Source organism: Xenopus laevis, chromosome 1S (assembly GCF_017654675.1).
Source record: "Xenopus laevis strain J_2021 chromosome 1S, Xenopus_laevis_v10.1, whole genome shotgun sequence".
NCBI classification, from domain to species: Eukaryota; Metazoa; Chordata; class Amphibia; order Anura; family Pipidae; genus Xenopus; species Xenopus laevis.
This window is the reverse complement of record NC_054372.1, coordinates 58,872,887-58,895,416: the sequence shown is the minus strand read 5'-3', so window position 1 is coordinate 58,895,416 and position 22,530 is coordinate 58,872,887. Positions and strand designations below refer to the sequence as shown.

Sequence of the window (22,530 nt, the reverse complement as noted above, 5' to 3'; positions counted from 1 at the left end):
CCCTCTGCTTGTAATGGGGAGAAACAGGGACACACATTGCAGACAGGGAGGAGTGGGAGGGGTGATTAGGGTTTGGCTCCGCCTTGGGCACAATTTGTCCAAGGCCAGGCACTCCAAAAGTGGCCCTAAACACAGGCTCTCGGAAGGCTATCAATAAATATGCCCTTGTGTAAGAGCACAAAGCAATACAATGGATACAGACAGACAGCAAAGAATAGCACAGACAGAGAGAAAGTGTGCATTTAGAACATCCCTATGTCTGTGTTGTTTACAGTGTGAAGCAGAACAAGGAGAGATCGGCACACAGGAACAATTGCAACATGGGGTAAACCCCTAGGTGTTTATTGTGTCATAGTTTGCACAATAAACACCTAGGGGTTTACCCCATGTTGCAATGGTTCCTGTGTGCCGATCTCTCCTTGTTCTGCTTCACATTGGAAATCGTGGGAGTGCCGTCTCCCCAGAGGATTGTGCACCAGGCCACTGAAAAGGGAAGGCGAGGTTGTGCGCTCACACCGTGTTCTATGTGTTGTTTACAGCCCAGATAATATGGTTGTTGAGGAATCTATTACAGTAGAACTTACTCTTTACAGTGTGCAAATTGTTTCTGAATGAGGAACAAGGGTAATTTGCCCTTTGATTAATACAGTATGTCATATTAATGACAGAGTAACCGTCCTCTGTTTCACATGTTCTCTAAATGCCACAACTCATAACCACTACTAATCATTCAATATAAATTTCAACTGGAATGCATCTAATTAAAACATAAACAAAATACAGTTTAATTACTAGTCAAAAAAAGTAGATAATAGACACAAATGCAAAAAAATGGCAGTAGTAAACAAATTGTGAGCTGTTAATAACTACATCGGGTTGGGATCTTAAGCAAGGAAAACAGTAACCGCAAGTATTGGTACTGAGCAACATAGTGTCAAGATTGTTGCTATAAAGTCAATTGAAGTCATTGATAAGCACTCACAGAGACAAACAAAGCATGTAAATTATATCATATGAAACATCCTAAGGGAAGTGTCTCATTTAAGCCCAGAGGGGCCACAGTGTCAAATTTAAAAATCAATCTTGATCAAGTAAGGCTTGATCACAATTACCTCCCCTGTCCAGTGGGGGGGGGGGTTGAAAGTCAATCGCCTAAGTGGCCTTTTAGTAGGAAGTGTTTAGCGACAGGTTGAAGAGCCTCACCTCCCCTAACATATATATATATATATATATATATATATATATAAAACATGTCCAAACAAGAAAAGCTGGCGCTCAATTTAAAAATAGCAAAGAAGTGTATTAAAGTACACAAAAGGTGCAAAATATAACAACCTGCATGTTACAGTGTATCCATCTAATAACGGATAAGGAAAGTAAGTGTAAAGAAAGAAAGACCACTGGAAAGTAAGCATATTTCTTTTGTGTCTGAATACAATAGCTCTAGTAAGATCATTGGGGCAGTTTTGCTCCGCCATTGGCACACCTTACAAAAAGCTTATCCCCAAATTGGAGAATTTACAGCGCCACCTGTGATGTCATACCGTAGAGGAAAAACAATTGGTAGTATGGTCACATCCTCTAGGATAAAGAAAAAACAAAGACAGATGGACACATTCTTAGTTTGTATCCGTGTAATGGCTGTATACAATGTTCTTGTGTTATTAGGGGTAGAGAATTTACACACCCTGGTATAGGATATAAAGTCCAATTGCGGAGACACTATACATGTACATCCAAGTATGTGATATATGCATTAACTTGCCCATGTGGCTATTCAATATATAAATTTGCGAGACAACCCAGATGTTTAAGTCACACTTATCCCAGCATAAATCTTCAATTAATTCGGGTAATGAAAGATTGCCAGTATCAAAACATTTTATAAATATGGGTCATAATGCAGACCAATTGAAATTTTTTGTATTAGAAGGGATTCCACCACTCAAATATGGAGGGAACGGAGAATTGAAGTTGAAGCAAAGAGAGGTGAGGTGGATACGCACATTAAATACACTAGCAACCCATGGTCTGGGATTATGACGTGAATCTATTTCTGTAAATAATACTTACCTCTGATATGTTTGCACTAAGGATTTGACTCAAATAAAAGGAGACACAGTGAGGGTTAACAGTGTTGCTATATCCATTACTAAGAAACCCCTATGTCACTTCCTGTTTGAGTCTTTTAAATGTTTGATACACGCCTGTCATATGTAAAGTATCTGCTAAGCTTGAGAAAGGGTACAGTACATACCAGAAATGTTGCTGATGGACACACTGTAACATGTAGGTTGTTATATTTTGCACCTTTTTTGTACTCTAATACACTTTTTTTTGCTATTTTTGATAAATTGAGTGCCGCCTTTTCTTGTTTGGACATGCTATATATATATATATATATATATATATATATATATAAATATATATGGGAAAAACATGGAACTTCCCCTTGAATGCTGTGTACCAAGCACACATAATTAAGCTTTAACTAAGTGAGTGCTGCTGTATACTTGTTTTATACACATAGGAGACCCTATCAAGCTCTTTAAAGCCAAAGTGGATGGGTTTTTACTATCAGCTCGTGATAATGGCTGGATCACACAAACATTATATGACTACCTGAGACAAGATTTTCTGATCTACTCGATATTATATACCCTTCCCAAGATACACACCTCCGGGCTGACCGATACTGTCTACTAGAGATGGATTACTACATCCATTGGGCATAGACTGATCGCAACACATTGTTGCATGCGACAAGTTGCCATGCCCAGCCCTTGAAACGCTCCTTATCATCGCAGTATTGCAGAGTTTCAAGAAATAATTTGAATCCCATTACATGTGAATCACAGTTGATACACATGACTGAGCGTTTCTAAGAACAGGGTTACAGTAGGCAAGTTTTAGATCTTGGCTCAGCAAGACAAAGAATAGCATCTACATCTGTCAAAAAACGGGACACTTGTCCTTTAATTTTGTCCACTGAGTTCAATGGTCTTTCTCCTTCCTTTTGTCAAGCTATTCCTGCCAATTGGAAAATTATTAAGGCAGATTCACAATTGGACAAGATTAGTCCGAATCCTCCTATGTTTGGTTAACGTAGGGGTAAAAATCTTAGGGATTTATTAGAAGTGGGAGACCCCACACAATGTTATTCCTTAAATAGCTCGGTACCATGATGGCTCCCCACAAATACAATGGGCTGCTTTAAGTGCCCTTCATGTCTGTCTTGCCGATATATAACTCCTGGAAAAAAATTTGTACATCCAAGAACTGGACATTGTTATTCTATTCACCATCATAAGCTGGCGGCAGGTTAAAAATACATTTATATGTAAACATTTAGCTTTTTTCTCTCCTTCTACATTTCTACATTTCCTTCTATCATTTTTCTGGGAAAGTACCTGAACTTTGGAAAGGTCTGAAGAACAACTCTATTATACAGCAAAACAGAAAAAAAAATATTCTGCCCTTATTTTTTTAGCTCTGTAGACTAACAAGAGCTCCCTGCAGAGAAGAAAATAAGATTTAGGAGCAGATTTCTATCACTTGCTCTGTAAACTTGTGTATCAGATATTATTGATCTACAATTGTTTACCAACTGCAGCGCTCGGAGACTAAGTGCAAAAGATAACAGGAAAGAGACAGTATTATTTTTTAAAAAAACATGATTTACAAAAATATTTGCAAAGTGGGATGAATAAAATATAGGGCTCATTTATAAGTGCAAGTGTAGTGTGCAAAATGCCATTTCAGGCGCAAGTTGCTTTGTGATTAATCCTAATTGCTGCATGTTTTTCCAGCAAGTAACCACAGGATGCAAATGTAGCTTATGTGATAAAACAAACAATTGCACATAAGCTTTGATGTGAATTAGTGATGTGGTAGTGAAAGGAACAACAGCTTTAGGGGTATATTTATCAAAGAATAATGTTAGAGGTCACCACAGTCCTCTAGCGTGAAATTCCGCCTCTCTCCATTAATTTCTATGGGATTTTTAAAGGTGTATTTATTTCACGTTCACCCTTTGATAAATACCCCTTTTAAAAATCCCATAGAGGACTGTAGTGATTTGGACTTCACTCTTGGATAAATATACACCTTAGACTTTTAATCCTACCACTTTTAACGATGTATCACAAAGGTATTTGCACCTATTCATCCTCCATGCAACTTGTACCTAGTGTCTGCTTTCACGAATTACAAATAATTAACGGTGCAAAATACGCAGTGATTGGTTGCAAATGAGCCCCGAAATCAACAGCGGTTTTGAGGAGGTGTTACTTCCAGGATCCTCTTAATGTGTTGCCCTTACACATGGAAATAACTCACCAAGTTATTTACACACTAATGCTATTTGTTTATGCAGGTGCTCACCAGAAATGATACCATGTGGACCTACGATGAAGCGACTTTGGTTTGTGTGCTTGACACAGAATAACTAAACCCAGATATCCCACGTATCCCATTTAACACAGAAAATTGTGTCACAGCATCCCATCTAATTAAAGAGTTCACAATTGTGAATAACTGGTATTCTAATGAAAAAGTTAAATGCACTAAATGCGTTAAGATGACTTTAGATAACACAGTTTCTTCAGTTAACCCCGAGTCACGACGCATTTAACACACAAATCCAAGTGGCTTCATCTGTTGGCTACCCAACTTGCGGCAATTTACCAACAAGACGCTGACAAAATTGGGCCCCATTCTCCAAGTACTTGTATCCGGATCTTTGTTGCACTTAGCAAGAGGTGCATGGCAGACGCAAGTAGTCGTGTCCGTACTACTCGCCATAATTGGAGCTCCTTGTCTTGCATGCCCCCCACCCCTCACAAATACAGTCCTGGTGTATGTGCCTTTGGGCACTCATGCGTGGGCCAGGGTACAATGTGCAAAAAACATGGAGACTTGTACCTGTGTTTTGCACTTTGCGTCATGCCCCATACATGATAAATGATCCCTGTGATCTTTTGATATGTTTACACCCTTGAATACAATTTGCTCTATTATCCAAAAAACAAAACTGTTTACCATGCCTATTTTTTTTGCAAGCCAAAAATACACCGTAATTTCCCTAGTTATGATTTCAGCAGGAAGGTTGCTGAATTTATTGAAGTGTTGGTAAATACTGTATGCTTAGTCCAATTTTAGCAAGATGAAAGTCAGGCCAGACAAAAAGACTAAAAGTTGCTAGGAAGGGGGGAATTCACCCAGTAAAAACAGTTTTCATAATTTCATTGTAGATTCCGTTTAGTTCAAATTGGTTTGTGTGGCTTAGGTTTAATAGATATGGGGAAATATTTATTTTGTGGTTTAATGGAAACTGTCAAACAATAATTCATTGAGGTAATGTGGCATTAAGCGAATCTGTCACTCTAAGAAAAAAATCCAAATTATTTTCTATTGTTTGTCAAGCAAAATAATATAAATTATTGTTTCCTTTAGTTTTAGAATCCACAAACACAGCAAACAGGAAGGTGCCATATTGTGAATACATTATATTAAGACAAGCTTCATCATCCCCAGTTCTTGTTTATGTGCCAGACTAGTGCGCCTGATAAGCATCCATGCACTGGCTACACAATAAGATGGTTACGATTGAGGGGGGATGTGAGGAGTGCAGTGACATTTAGGAAGTGCAGTATGGAAAGTGAAAGTAATTGCCTGTTTTGCATCTGAGGCACAGAAAATATATTATTGACAGCTGAGATTTTCACATAAAATTACTTTATACCAGGTAGGGGCAGTTTAATTAACAAAAATATTTGGCTTTAAAGTTGAATTTGAAAAAGACATTTATTTTACAGCTTTTTATGTCTGGGAGACTGTCCCCCTTTAAAGATGATCCATTCATATACTGCATAGTTGTGCCCCCTTTGTGTTCTCCCCTTCTTTTATTTCAGTCAGTCAGTTCTGTATATACAGTAGTACGGTACTTAGCTGCTATCCACAATCCTTAGTGCTTGGCAGTTAAACTTCCAAGCATGTTGGGAGCTGAAATGTAGGCACTTTACTGGAGGATCCATTTCTTAATGATGCCATCCATGAGCATTTCCACTATTCAGTTCCTACGTTTCAATTTAATGGCTCAATACGTGTATTTAAAACTCAACAACAACCAAACTGTGACTGTGAGCCAAACTGTGATTATTGCTCCTAGTTCCATCCGTGGTCCAGAGCAAACTAATAAAACCATTCAGTAGTACCCTGGAGTGTACAATTTAGTGCTCAGTGTAGTCTTCTGCCTATAGAACTGAACTTCATTTGTAAGTGTTAAGGGCATAAATACTAGAGTAAAACTGAATCTATATAAAGTAACAAGACAAGAACTACCAGTCTAAGGATACAGAAGCAGCTAAAGCAGATCTAGACAGACTGGTCGGGACAGATTCCAGATTGGAACTCTACCAAATTCCAGGATGAAATTGGGATTAGATTTACTGGTTTTATTAAGTCACATGCTATCACTAGAAAACTGTAACTGTATTTCAAGTCAACATATTAACAAGGCTACAGGACTTTGACAAGAGCAGGCAAAACATAGCACAGAGCTCAGCAGACAAAGAATATGCTGAAAATAAAGTTAAGAATTTCGACCTCCAACAGTTAGTAGTATAATATAATAGTTCATGTGTCATGTGTTCATGTGTCTTCAAAGAAACGGAAAAGTTCACAATGCTGGAATGTTTTGTATCTGTGGATATACTGTATGTAGCATACAGCTAATGAAAGTATGTTCTCATATTACTACTTTATAACAATTGAATAAGGTTACAGAAATACAACTATCTATTAAGTTCTACCCTCCTGTGTATCTCTCATCGTCCGGGTAAAAATGACAATTGGGCAAGCCAGGAAGAAGCTGGAAAGACAGATGGGCAGTGGCAATATTAAGGAAGTTAGGTACAATATCAATTAACTTTAGTAACACTAATTCTGCTAACGCCTGAATACCCTCTCTTTTTTAACTTATTCGGAAAGTCTTGTGCAACTAATACCCTCATATGTAACAGTTTTAATGCCTGTTAAACGTTACTTCTTGGTCATGACGTTTCGTTTATAATAACGTATGATTATTGTCTTTTCTGGGTCTTTTAATATCAGATCTATTAAACTTAGAATAATGAGAATTATGGCAAGTGTACAATTCTTTTTCTTTTTTTTTTTTTGCTGCTACATCCAGCAAATTGAATATATGTCCTAAAGCAGTTACAAATCTAACAAAGGATAGTTAATATTCATTTTTCTACAAAATGGTTTTTTTTTTTGCTTTAGAACTAAATATGGCTTGCAGTCATCCAACCAGTGAATAGAAATGATTAATGTAACGTCTTTAGAGAATGACGATGGGGGTGTGTGCCCCAGGGTACAGTTTGTTCTCTTTTTTTCTCGCTGTCTGTACAGTACACATTTGAATAGCCTCCCAGGACACATCTGTCAGGAACAGGAAATTTCAGAGCACTTTAGCATTTCTGAAATGGGACCAAATTAGATGTGAAGGCATGCAATGTATTTTTTTTTTTATATAATTTCAACAGCTATCAGATCTGTTGAATGAGACAAATTAAGCATTGGCAATCTCATTTTTTTGTATAGTAATTTGCATGTCTTGAAAGCACTGACTTCCATATTGCCAAAGGGACTTAATATGTATTTCTCTAGGGTGCTTTGTTGTGCACTGAAGCAATGAAATGTGTACAAATGTTTAATTCAAATACAATGAGAGAATAGATACATTATGCTATGATTCTCCTTAATGCAAACTACTACATCTCTGTGATTCTATTTCAGTAGCTGCACAAATGTTTACAGTTCTCTGGATTTCATTTGATTCCCAGACCACCAATTTTCCAATTAATTTTCCATTGTGTACACTACATGTGCAGTTATGATACCAGTTTTATATTACCCAGAAGGGCTCTGTTTTTAGTACCTTAAACGTGTACAACAGCTGTTCTTGTTACATTAGACTCATAAAATGACATACTAATAAACGAGTTTGCAATATATGTACAGTTTGAAACATTTAGTGCCATGGTGCCTTCCCAAGTACATTCAAACTAAAATTCCGCTAACATTTCTGGATTTGTTGGGTGCTATTTTAAACTAAAATTAAGTATACGCTTATGCAATTTCATTTGTAAAGTAAATAGAATATAAACAGGTAATACATTATATCAGTGTTCCTGTCAGATGCTAATTGTGTCTCCATGCTGCTTTGGGGCAGGTTTCACAAACTGTTCTGAGATTATATTTCATTATACTTAGGGGCCGATTCACTAACTTAGAGTGAAGGATTCGAAGTAAAAAAACGTCGAATTTCGAAGTGTTTTTGGGCTACTTCGACCATCGAATGGGCTACTACGACCTTCGACTACGACTTTGAATCGAACTATTCGAACTAAAAATCGTTCGACCATTCGACCATTCGATAGTCGAAGTAATGTCTCTTTAAGAAAAAACTTTGACCCCCTAGTTCGCCATCTAAAAGCTACCGAACTCAATGTTAGCCTATGGGGAAGGTCCCCATAGGCTTGGCTAATTTTTTTTGATCGAAGGATATTCCTTCGATCGTTGGATTAAAATCCTTATAATCGTTCGAATAATCCTTCGATCATTCAATTGCACTATTTGCGCTAAAATCCTTCGACTTCGATATTCGAAGTTGAATGATTTTAATTCCCAGTCGAATATCAAGGGTTAATTAACCCTCGATATTCGACCCTTTGAGAATCGGCCCCTTAGTCATTACAGGCAAATAAGTCTACTAATGTCAGCAAATGGTACACGATGAAGGCTTTGACAGGTAATAATTACCAATTGAGCCACACCATTCTTTTGTATAGTCTCTTTTCAGGGTGCGTGTTAAGAAGCATGCATATGAATACTCCTAGCAGCAACTCAGCAAGATAAGAACTATCTTTATAGTGTTGAAGTTCTTTTATTCCGTACATGGCAACACCAACAGGAATTGACATACCCAAGTGACAAGCTACGCTTCTATCCTGATGCTATATTAGTTGAGCCCAAATTCAATGGATAAATAAACATACCGTTCATTGGACAGTTGGGTATAACTGAAATAAAATTTGAAGATGTAATGGTGCTTTAAAGGGGAACTAAAGTCTAAAATAGAATAATGCTATAAATGCTGTATTTTGTATACTAAATATAAACATGAACTTACTGCACCAGAAGCATAATAAAACAAATGATTTATGCTTTCAAAGTTGGCAATAGGGGGTCACCATCTTGTAACTATGTCAAACAACTTTGCAAGACCATGCACATGCTCAGTGTGGTCTGGACTTCAGTTGGGAGGTGAAAAGAGAAACAAACCCTTAATAAAAAAACCCTACCCCCTACCCTACATACCCCCCTCCCTCCTCCCCCCAGCCTATCTGCCCCCTACCCCCCCCAGACAATGCGCCTAACGCTTTACTTACCCTATCATGCAGATTTTGCCCAGCAGAGTTCACGGGCACCATCTTCAGCTGCTTCAGTAATCTTCAGAATGAGACCGGCACTTCATCAATTTTCGAGTTTCAACGCATGCGCAATTGTCGTGAAACAGGGAATTGCTCCAACTGCGCATTCAATGCTTTGTCGGTTTTATAACGAAGATTACCGAAGATAAGAAGATGGCGTCCATGAATTTCGCTAAACGGGGTAAGTAAAAAGTTAGTGGCATTTGCCCGGGGAGGGGGGCTAGACTTGGGGGAGGTGGGACGGGGGTCTATGTAGGGTAGGGGCGTTAGGGTTTTGTTATTAAGGGTTTGTTTCTCCTTTAAGCTTAGAGATCAACATACATTTTCAAAACAGCACAATTCAAATAATATCTGCCGTAGAAGCTGATACAGCAAGACTGACAGACTAGTCCCTGGATCAACTTGTACTATGAGCTATCTTCCATAACCCTGTATTCCCTCACTTGCTAAAAAGCCATCCAGCCCCTTCTTAAAGCTATCTAATGTATCAGCCTGTACCACTGATTCAGGGAGAGAATTCCACATCTTCACAGCTGTTCTGTGTTTTTAGCAGACATCATAATGCCCCAATCTAGGCTCTGAAGGGCAGTCCTCAGGGCACTAAAATTAGTTTTTCTGAAATTCAGGGTTTTTGTTGCCCCAATGTATGTGTGTATTTTTTTTTGCAGCAGACATTAAGTGAGATTATAATATGGTCACTATTACTAAGGGGTTAAATTACATGTCAACATGTCACCCCACCTTCATTGACATTCCAGTGATTTGCCCTGCTATCAAGCAGTATAATTTTTCATATTTTGGTGAGGGCTTATGCATTCATTCTTTGAAAGCAACATCCATGATTCCCAGGTTTATAGGGTTTTTAGTGATCTGTTATACCTCCAGTATTTTACTTTAAACATTCAGAGCTGCTCCACCTTATGCCTTCGTATACTGTATTTTCCAAACAGACAATACTAGCCATACATATTTGATACTTTTTTTTAAATGAAATTCTAATATGTAGAAATATGCTTATTTTTTTCATCATGAGTAACAACAAAGCAAGATCCAATATATTGTAAATTAATTCTGTTATGAGAGGTTGTTGCTTAAACTATTAACATTTGTATACAAACCACTTTAGAACTTAATTGTAGCACTCAATCTGCAAATTTCATTCCAGCTTCTGTTTATGGTTTGTGGGGACAGATGTACAGATGGAGCAGATACTACTTAGTCTGAAATGCCTTAATTAGGTTACATAGCCATTAATGTAATATATGAATACATCCCTAAGAATGGGCAAGTTCTATTTCTAAATTAACACTCTCTTTGACCTCCTTCCTCAGATCATTTGAAGGGAATCCATGTTTTCCCCCAGCATGCCAGGCTGCTGCAGCAGCCCCCTAAACTCCTGACAACTCGAGCTGCACATTGTATTGGTTCTCTTGCTCAATGCTCCTCAGGGCTTATTAAAGGGACAAGTGCTGTCCACCATGTTTTCTAACCACAATGCAACATGTTTCCCCAGAATGCCTGTGTAATTGTGCTCACTGCAAATACTTTGTCCCGCGAAATTCGCGAAACTGGCGAAAAATTTTCAAAACACGATCTTAATATTTTCTGTGACAAACTCAGATCAAATCCACTCAGGTTTTTTATGCTTATTTATTATTACATAAATTTTCTTTGTGGGAAAAATCGGATTTTCACGTTTTTTTTCTGATTTTTTCATCCAATTTTCACAAATTTCAAGTTTTTTTCAGAATTTTCACCCTAAACTTTGGAGTATTGCACGAAACCCAATGCAACTTCGACGGGTCTGACATGCCGGGTTTTCAGATTCTGACTTTTTCATCCTCTGTGTTTAATAAATTCCAAAAAAATCATGATTTTTTAAAAGCCCAATTTTATTTAAAAAAAATCACGATTTTTTCGTGAATTTTGCATAAGGAGTTTAGTAAATAACCCCCTTTGAAATGGTACGGAAGCATTTTTCAGTGTCATTTTAACATTTATTTGTCTAACCTGTCTAACCTTTGCCATTCTCTGCTAACCTCCATGCAGAACCCCCCCCCCCACCTTCCTTCCTAGCCATATGAAACTCGGGCAGCACTGCTCAGCAGCCAGCGACCGTCTAGAGAACTGTGTCTGCAGAAGTCAGAGGGAGTAAAGCGAAGGGGAATAGGTCTGCATACATTCAGCTTTTTTATAAAAAGGTTTTACCTTTACATCCACTTTAAAATATATAATATAAATATCACAAAATAAGGCTGATTAGTAATTAATTAATCTTATTGGTACATGGTAGCTCAGAAAAAAAGCACATATAGAATCACAATTTAATAAGCAACCCTGTAGCATCAGCTTATATGACAGGCAAACCTTATTTTATGCTTGATGATTTGTGACAACCCCTAAACTCAGCTTCTCGACAGCTGCTCAGAGCCTACTGAGCATGTGCAGCATCACTGACACTTCTAACGGAATCCAAGATGGATCATTTCTACTACAGAGAAGATGAAGGCTTCATTTCTTCTACAGAGAAGCTGAAGGAGGGTTTAATAAGTTCAATATATAAAATATGGCATTTCTAGCCATACTCATTTTTAGGATATAGTTCACCTTTAAGGAAAGTATTAATGTCAGGGCTCTCTTTCACACACAGACACATACCGACACACACAGACACACACACACACACACACACACATACGCATAAGCAGAATTTAAACAATACAAATTTACATACCCAGAGGTTTTCTATGATCATCTCATCTACCATTCTCTAAGCTGTTTTAAGTCATTTTAAATCATGAGCATTCACTGTATTTTTTTCACTTTGTTATGTATCAAGTTCAATGCTCTCATTAAGGCCTGATGAATCTATATATTGTCAATGCGTCATCTCTGAATATACAAGTCTATATAGCACCAATCAAATATCAAAGTCATGTTCAAATTGGCATCAAATATACAATGCAACAAGCATTGTATTGCAAGACAACTTGTCGCCGAAGCCATTTGAGCTGTAAAGAATTTACTGGTCTGATGAGCAGAGGTAATCAGAATTCATGAGATTGGCAAAGACCTTGATGCAATTGTGTAAATCTCTCTTTACAGCTCTTTTTAGATAGATTAGCACATTTGATTTGTGAGATGTGTAAGTGTCAATGAATATACAAGTGTTATACATAATGTATGCCCTAGTAAAGCTGTCACTGCACCGTGCATCTCAGATATGAACAGATCCATGTTGTTGCTGTTTTCCTGGTTATTTCTAATATGTAAAGAGAAATAGAAAGCAACCCAACAAATATGCTGGAAATACTAATATTTTCTAGTTTAACTTAAAAGGGTATCAAAACAAATCCCGGGGGGGGGGAATGGTATTATTCACTTTGATGCCTTTGTGAGATCAGTGCAATTCCAATAAGATTTTGAGTGCACTATGATATGCCATACACATGTGAAAATTTCATCACCAAAACCTTGCCATAAAATGTAGGTTCATGCCTTGCAGTGTTGCTTCTTCATTTATAAGAAGCAGTGGCGTAACTAGATATTACTGGGCCCCACAGCAAATTATTTTTCAGGCCCCCAAAATGTTTTGGGGTTGACTTGTTTCTCCAATATTTATTGAAATTTTATATGAATTAGGGCCCATGGGGCCTTTATACCTCCTGGGCCCCCCTGCAGCCGCAGGGTCTGCTTCCTCTATAGTTACGCCCCTGATAAGAAGTAATATAAAGTTATATAAATACTACCTGCTGATTGGTTGCTATGAGTCGCTGCCCCTGGACAAACATAGTTCCTTTTATTACATAACCCCTAAATGTGCTAGACTGTCAGGAGGAGAATACTAAGGAGGATCTATGGTATTCTAGTTAAAGAATTTTGAAAACTTGAGCAAAACTTACAAATGGATTTAAAAAAGGAACCAGTATCAAATATTGGTACATTTGGGAAGGTATTATCTCTGCATGAAACTCCAGGAAAAGTAAAATTTTTAAACTAATATATCATGAAACTCATGATGCCCTATATTTTTGTTGCATTCACCATTGAGATGGAAACAAAGTCAGGTTTCTATATTTGCTGAAATGATTCCTAGAGCAATTTATTGCTGATCCAGCAAACAATTTGATACTATATGAGGGTTATTTATTGAAGTCCGAATGACAAAAAATTGAAAAAAAAATCAATTTTGTTTACTATAAACTAAAAACCCTCAATTTTTTCAAAATGTATTATACCCTGGGAAGTCTGAATCTGAAAATCTGGCATCTCATACCTGCAGAGGTTGAATATAAGTCAAGGGGAGAGGTCCCTAACATATTTGGAAGTTTCTGTGGTCTGTGCTGGAATTAGCCCGAAAATCTATTTTTGACTTTTAAGGCACAAATTTGAAAAATTCTGAAAAAATTGTACGATTTGGATTTACGCTCGATTTTATCGAAAATTAAAATATAAGGTCACATCGTGGATTCCAGTTTGATTGGACTTTTTAATTTAAAGAAAATCAGAAAAAAATCGGATTTTGATACATAACCCCCTTAATGTTTTACAAACAAAAGCAAAAAGCATAAACAGTGCTTAGAGGTTACATGATACGTTTGTGTTATAAATAATAATATTATAATATATGAAGCTATTAGAAGTTATCTCAGTTTCATGACCCATATTAACGGCATGCTTTACAAAGTGCCTCTTGGAAGCTTGAAACTCAGGGTACACATCCCCATGGATTCTTCCCACCAGTGTGGGCTGTAGCAAACATTCAGCAATCTATTTTTCCTAAATACACTGTCAAAGGTCAAATTAATTAAAAAATATATCATTTACTTCCCTCCCGAACCAACCCTTTCAATACTATTAATTTGCTTATAGAGCTAAAAGAGTTCAATTTGATTGTCGATTTGTGCCTCCAGCTGTACATGTTGGTATTAGTGTTCTTACAGTTGTCAATAACACATTGACCTCTGTGTTTTTCAGAGTGACTCCACTTAAATGTACATTATTGAGTTTACAATTTCAGATTTTACACTAGTTCTTATTCACAACAAAGTTGTTGACGTGAATAAAGAAAACCACTGTAAATTGTGTAAACTGGCATAGAAATCATCTAGTCAGTATCGACAGAGACATATATTGTACTTTTTACTAACTAAGTTTAAAAGACTTCCATCATAGGCGGATTTTCAATAAAGTTAGGGGAGGCTTAGCCTCCCCAAACCTGTCTGACCCCTAAAATGACAAGTATTGAAAGAAAATAAAACCTGCTCCGTTGCTGACCGCACTGTTCCTTTAAACCAGGTACAGAGTAGGCATGGCTGGGAAAACATTACAGACTGAAGGCAGCATGGCAGAGGGAAGACTGATATGAAGCCATTGGATTGGAACAATCAGCTGGGCATATTTGCAGCTTTCATTCAACTCACAGGTACTATATACAGCAGCTTCTCCACCAGCTTGAATAAGTATTAAAGGTTTTTTTTAGCTCTGTTTCTTGTTGCTTTATACTGGTTTCTCTGACTTTTTTCATTGTTGTTTTCATGGAAACAGCCCTGTGATATACCTACCATTTTTCCTGAGGCTCTTATATGTAAATCAGCATTTCATTTCCCAATGTGTATAATGTGCTAGGACCCACTGTCTCCAATACACAATATATTTACTGTTACTAAACTAGTGCTAGCTCTATTAGCCCACCCCTCTGGTGGGGTAAAATAAATTTGGGGTGACTGGCTCCCTTTAAGTTACCAAGTATATGGTCAACTTTAGCCTCTCCAAACAAAAAAAAATCACCCTCCGCCTATGACTTTCATCGTGTACATCATTTTTATATAAAACTGCTTATATATTGATATAATAACGATTTATACTGCCTTATACACAACACATGCTATGTAAAAAGCAGCGCTGAAAAGTATATTGCGAAAAAATATGCACAGAATATACATAGAATTTTGCCTTTGCAAAAATGTAATGACCATTTTGCGAACCCTTCACCCCTCACGCAACAGTGGGGTAGTGATTGTTCATTTTATAGTCTTGCCCTATATCAGTGATCCCCAACCAGTAGCTCGTGAGCAACATGTTGCTCTCCAACCCCTTGAATGTTGCTCCCAGTGGCCTCAAAGCAGGTGCTTATTTATGAATTTCAGGCTTGGAGGCAAGTTTTGGTTGTATAAAAACCAGGTGCACTGCCAAATAGAGCCTCAATGTAGGTTGACAATCCACAGAGGGGCTACCAAATGACCAATCACAACACTTATATGGCAGCCCAAGAATATTTTTCATGCTAGTGTTGCTCCCCAACTCCTTTTACTTCTCATTGTTGCTCACGGGGTTGAAAAGGTTGGGGATCCCTGCCCTATATAGATAAAGGTATGGAACCTGTTATCAAGAATGCTCATGACCTGGGGTTTTCTGGATAACCGATCTTTCCATAGTGTGGATCTTCATACCTTAAGTCTACTAAAAGATAATGTAAACATTAAATAAACCCAGCAGGCTTGTTTTGTCTCCAATAAGGATTAGTTATATCCTAGTTTGGATCAAGTACAAGGTACTGTTTTATCACAGAGAAAAAGGGAATCGTTTTAAAAAAATGTAATTATTTGTATAAAATGGAGCCTATGGGAGACATTCCGTAATTTGGATCTTTCTGGATAACAGGTCCCATGTGTATGTGTGTATATATATATATATATTTATATTTATATATATATATATATATATATATATATATACAGTGCTACGCAATATGTTGGCGCTATATAAATACATGTTAATAATAATAATAATATATATATACAGTATATATATACTGTGTATGTGTTGATAAGACACTTACCGGGTTGAGAACAAGTGTAAAAAAAAGTTCTCCTCCTTGAATGCTCCTGTCAAGTTCACTTGGGCCTCCAGGATATTCCTTATAGAAAATAGTGTGGGTGAAAAGACCACATGTTTGCCTTGGAAGAACCTAGTAGAAAACAAAAACGTAACAATATTGTAACAAAGTCCAACTGTTGCATCACACCTTAACAATGAGATGTAGATAATACTGGATTACATTTTAATCATTCATTTGAATGTATAAGAATTTATATACAAAACTTGTATGGAATCCCTTATCCAGAGACCTGTTATCCAGAAATCTCTGAATTGAGAGAAAGATATCTCTCACATTTTAAGCAAATGATTATACATTTTTACAATTATTTCTTCTTCCTCTGTAATAATAAAACAGTATCTTGAACTTAATCCTAACTAAACTGCATGAATCCATATTGGTAGCAACACAATGGTGCAGATTCACTAAAGGGCGAAGTGGCCATTGCTAGCAATAATTCGCCAAAAATCTCATCCGCAGGGACATCTCCAATTTACTAACAGGCGTAGAGGATTCACTAGTGAACAAGACCATCACTAGCCTTCATTCGCACCCTATCGCGAGACAAATTTTCACTCTGGCAAATGGTTTTTACTCCACAAATTCACTAAGATGCCTGCTATTTAAATTAACCTAAGTGAAAATTCGCTGTGAAATGCTCACCCAGCCGAAGTAATGCTAGCGAAAGTTTGCCAGCGTTAGTTCCACAGGGGCCTGTCTTTGGTCCTTTTTTACTTTTTAATGACCTGGAGGTGGGCATTGAAAGTACTGTTTCTTTGTGCAGAATTATAGGTTCCATACAGGATGCTGCCACTTTGCAGATTAATTTTACTGGAAAGCAGGGCAGCAATGATCGGGAGATGAGTGAACCTGTCCCGTTTTGCATTCAAGAAAAATTTGTTGCGTGAATATTTTTGGTTGGGCGTCATTTTTGTAGCGAATAATATTACATTCTATAAGCATTTTTTCCATGACACCATGGGTATATTTAACAAAAAGTGAAGTTAGACATCACCACAGTCTGTTAAAGTAAAATACTGCTTCTCTCCTTTCATTTCTATGGGATTTTTAAAGGTGTATTTATCAAAGGATGAAAGTGAAAGTTCACCATTTGATAAATACACCTTTAAAATCTCATAGAAATAAATGGAGAGAGGCGGTATATTACACTAACAGACTGTGGTGATCTCTAACTTCACTCTTTGATAAATATACCCCCTTGTTTCTGCTTTGGAAAGGCATAATCACACGCATTGTTTGCTCAGTGTACTGCTACATTGTTAGAAGACCTCCTATCCACTAGGTGACAAATGCTTTTCAATTGAAAAAAAAAAGGCTGCCATGTTGTCAATTTCTTAAAAACATCTGTGATTTTTTTTACATTACCTCTGGTATTGACTGCTACACTTAGTAACGCTGTTGCTGTTTAACCAAAATACCATTTATAGCTTTTATATTTTATCTACTAGCTAACACAGGCACAGCTAATAATACTAACAATAAACCACCAACAGATACTATCTGGATTTTTTATTTTGACACACAAAACAAGCCGCAGTTTTGCAAGATTTTCACCAGCAATGAAGCCCGGACGTTTACGGCGTATCTGTACATGCAGAATTTTTTTGTTCATCACTAATAACAAGTTGTCTAATTCCAGGCAGGCATTCTATCCACACTATAAATCCCTATTAGTGGATACATTATGTTAAAAAAAGACCTGGGGTGTCCCAATATGTAAGCTATATAATGAACTACATCCCAAAAGGAAATAGAACTTATCCCCAGATGCTTTAAAAATAGATCACCATTTGATATGTTACAAAATTACATAAATCCAAAATTTCATAATTCCAAGCAGTGTCATTCTGTGGCCACTAAAGCAAATAAAACATAATTTTGCCTCTTTATAGGTCCCTGGTGAGGCCTCATCTGGAGTATGCAGTGCAGTGTTGGGCTCCAGTCCTTAAGAGGGATATAAATGAGCTGGAGAGAGTGCAGAGATAGAGAGCAAGGTATATTTTTTCCCATAAAAAACAGATCAACGCTAGTGATGGGCGAATTGGTGGAGTTTCGCTTCGCCTAAAAATTTGCGAATTTCCTGCGAAATGGGGAAAAAATTCACAAAACGGCACCGGCGTCTCGTTTTCACGCCGGCATCCACGCTGACGAATTTTCGCCAATCTCGGGAATTCACCGTGAATTCGTGCCTGGCGAATAAATTCGCCCATCACTAATCAACGCACCAGAGTCCACCCCTTCAGACTAGAGGAAAATAACTTTTATTTGAAGCAACATACAGTAGGTGGTTAGTGAGGACAGTGAGGTTGTGGAATGCACTGCTGGGTGATGTTGTGATGGCTGATTCTGTTAATGCCTTTAAGAGGGGCTTGGATAATTCACTGGACAAGTATCTATATAGTTAGTATAGATATAGTTGATGTGAGAGTATAGATAGGTTGGTATGAGTGTATGTTTGTGCACTGGGTTTCATTTGGAGTGGTTGAATTTGCCCTTGTAAAGAAACTCATACTTTGATAAATCTCAATTCTTTGAGGTATAGTGATCTGTAGTATGGAAAGATCCCTTATCTGGGAAACCTCAGATCACAAGCATTCTGGATTGTAAAAGCAAGAAAAGTGATGTTCAGACCTTCCAGCTTTTTTGAAGCATAACTCTGTGTATGTTCAGACAGCAAATAAATGGCAAGAGATATATGTAATACAAAGCAAATATTTTTAATTACCGGTAAGTTTATAAGGGACAGATAATTGGCCATATTTAGCAATATACTGCACATATAAAGACAAGAAACTATAGCCAAGAAATGAAAGAATCTGCACAAATAATGATATAGTACTTTAATTTTCTTTTCATTGGCCCATCCATTTTTTCACATGCAATTAGATATGTATGGTTTTGATATTTTCTTAATGGCTTAGTTACCACTTACGGGGAAAAAGGTTCTATTGACTATGGAACTGAGCGTTTTTAAAAGTTTTCAAAAGCGGAAAAGAGAATTATAAGAATTGATGGAAAAAAGACAAGCACAATTTTATTCCAATTATCCCTGGACAGAGCTCTTATTCTAATTCATTCCATTGTAGAAAGTGATAGAAAATTGAATTACATGGGAAAACACACAGTTACCTTGATGCTAGGAAACATGATTTCCCTACAAGATGTCTGTCTCGCTGCTTTATGGCTGTATATCTGCTACAGAATGTGACATTTGCTTGTAAACAGATAAGGAGATTAGTTTAACATCAACTTTTGCTTTTATGAAATATGTTTTTGAAGTCCCTTCACTGAGTAAAAAGCATAAAAAGTGCACTAAACAACCTTGACAAATTAAAAATTATGTTTATATAAAAACAGATACATTTAAAAAGAGACATGACTTCATGACTTTAAGTTTTGGTAGCCTTTGGGACAAACTAGTTTAATATGCCATGGAATATGCCATAGGGTCTGTTAATACTTTGCCTTACAAGAGTGTTTTTATTAGGGGAGAAGTAATGGGCGATAAAAAATTCACCAGGCTTAAATGCACAGCGAATTTATGTGTTTCACCGTTGGCAAATAAATTCACAAAACTGAAGAAAAAATTTGCTGCATCAAAAAAATTTGGGCACACGTCCAAATAATCACTCAGATAAAAATTGTCGCACATCAAAATTATTTGGACGCCCATTAACTTTAATGCATTTGGACAAAACAGGCGCGTATAAAAATTGTCGCGGGCGTCGAAATTGACACGGATCAAAAACATTTTGACACACATTGACTTCAATGCGTTTCACGCCCATCACTATTTGGAAGTTATTGAAAAGAGCTCTTAGTAAAAAGTTGATCCATCGACTAGTCCGATTGCCATCTTGGAGTCAAATTCAGAGGCTTCAGAAATAATGTTGATTCGAACAGTTTTTCTAGGCCTGTTCGGGTCTCAACTATCTGTTGGGTTATTAGCCTTGTGAAACAAGAACAATAATCTGGCCAATAAATGAAAACATTTAAATATTACAATACTCACTGAGATTTTTTGTACCATCATGGCTTACTTATCATCAAGCACATCATTATTACAAAAACAAAAAGCAAATTAGTCAAAAATGAGGGCTTGCTTTTTTAAATTAGCTTTGCTGTAGTCAAAAGCTGTAAGAATAACTGATTTCTGTATAATAGAGCCCATATATTTAATTAAAGGGTAAGGACTTACTTCTCAGGCACGATATAGATAGAGATGCGGTTTTGGACAGGACAGCCCAGTGTTTGAAACGGCTGTCTCGTTAAAGACTAGTTCAAAACTTTATGTGTGCTTAAAACATTGAAAAAACTGGAAATAAATCCAGCCAATTGCATCAAAGTACTGCAAAAACCCTGACCCTGTGTCAAAACCCCATCCAGCATCATTGGTCCTGCCTCTGCTGTCATAGTAGCCACCCACAGCATCAGTGCCCAAACCCTAATGCCATTGGCCCCAGCCCTTTGTTCGAGTTTAGACACTGGCAAAGGTGTCCACCCTGTTTAGAAAGGCATTTTGCTGTCCTCTGAAGCAACTAGCAGTTTTATAGAGGCATAAAATCTTGATCTTGATGGGCGTGTGTATTTTTAACAACCTAACTTACTATGTTACTATGTTCCTAATAAGCACCAATTGTCACTTTTAGTTTGTTTCTGTAGCTTTCAAGTGGGCTGAGATAGAACAAACTTATAGTATATGTTTCAGGTATATAGATCGTAAGCTCTATGGTTTAAGAAACTAATTTTATCTCTTTAACAATCATGGGGGTAAATTTACCCTGCATCACTTCTTCAGGCTAATTTGCATACGGCACAAAATTTAAAGTTGAATGGACCCCTTTATGTTACATGTTGCATCTAATACATTACATTGACATGGACAACTAGACATGTCCAGGGAACCTTAATAAAGACAATAGAGTTGTTTTAATGCCCTACACATGAGGCCACGGTAAAATAATGTCCCCATATGTTAGAAAATGTATAGGGGAAAACAGTTACACAAAATATATTTTTAGGACTTTTGCAGCCTATCACCCTGAAAAAAGGAAAAGCCGCAGCGTTTTTTGAACTTAGAAGTTTTTACACTCAGAAAATATGATGTAAGTGACTGAAGATTGAGGAAGATCTATGCACTCCATTGCACTTCGCCTGGTCTAAAGGCAAGTGGTAACGTTCAGTAAAATCCGCATTTTAGTGAATTTGCGGAGTAAGGTCCATTTACAAGAGCGAAAAATTGGCTGGTGATAGAGTGCAAATCACGGTTAGCGTCTTTCTCTTTCGCTAGCAAAGTGACGCCTGCACCCGTTAGTAAATCAGTGAAGTCCCTGCTGGCAGTAACGCTGGAGAATTGTCGCCATTGTTTGCCACTTCACCCTTTAGTAAATCTGCTCCTTTGTCTCTTAAACACTTGACACTTAGACTTGAATGTAGCTGTATTTTGTATATTTTTTTATTTTATTATTGTATTGACCCCTGTTAGTTCTACTGAGTGTGTACAAGTAGAGCTATGTAAATAAAAATATGCACACATATGTATAATATATTGATATATTGATGACTTATGTGCACTTCATACAGTACAATCTAACTTGATATGTTATGAACATACAGAATTAATGTGTCACAATTTATTCTATAAAGCTGTAAATCAAATAGGACACTTGTACAAAATCTAATCTCCTTCTACCATTGTGAAAGGCTTCACTTATTGTGGCCACACTTGTGTAAATTGCCCCCCTCTTTATATGAGAAATCAATTATGCCATTTATAATTTCTAACTTTTAACTCATTTGCCTCTGATTTTTAGCCCCCTTTATAATGTAAATAAGCAATGATTAATGTCAGAGCAAATATGATAGGTACTGATGCAGTCTATAAAAAAAAATTACTTTTCTAAACACAGCTACTAAGTTACTTAAAATATGTTCCATTTAAAAGATATTTTGTTTCTATAAAAAATAACTAGCTAACATATGAATGAGAAGTGATTTGATTTAGTATTAGTACCTCTACGGGAATCATTTTCCCTCTTATAGAAAATGCGCCAAATCCTACTTGTCTATTAAAGTGTAAAATGGCGATAAAAGCTAAAATCCTTTCATATATAAATAAATATAACCTTACAG

General features: G+C 36.9%; 1 protein-coding gene across 1 annotated transcript in view; it reads right to left on the bottom strand.

The window, feature by feature from the left end:
- Window positions 1-22,530, bottom strand: part of LOC108706715 (bifunctional heparan sulfate N-deacetylase/N-sulfotransferase 3-like) — a 150,700-nt gene that overhangs the window by 35,039 nt on the left and 93,131 nt on the right. Inside the window, exon 6 of the mRNA XM_041579647.1 lies at window positions 16,339-16,467. Within this exon, the coding sequence (XP_041435581.1) occupies window positions 16,339-16,467 (129 nt within the window). The remainder of the gene's footprint in view (window positions 1-16,338; window positions 16,468-22,530) is intronic.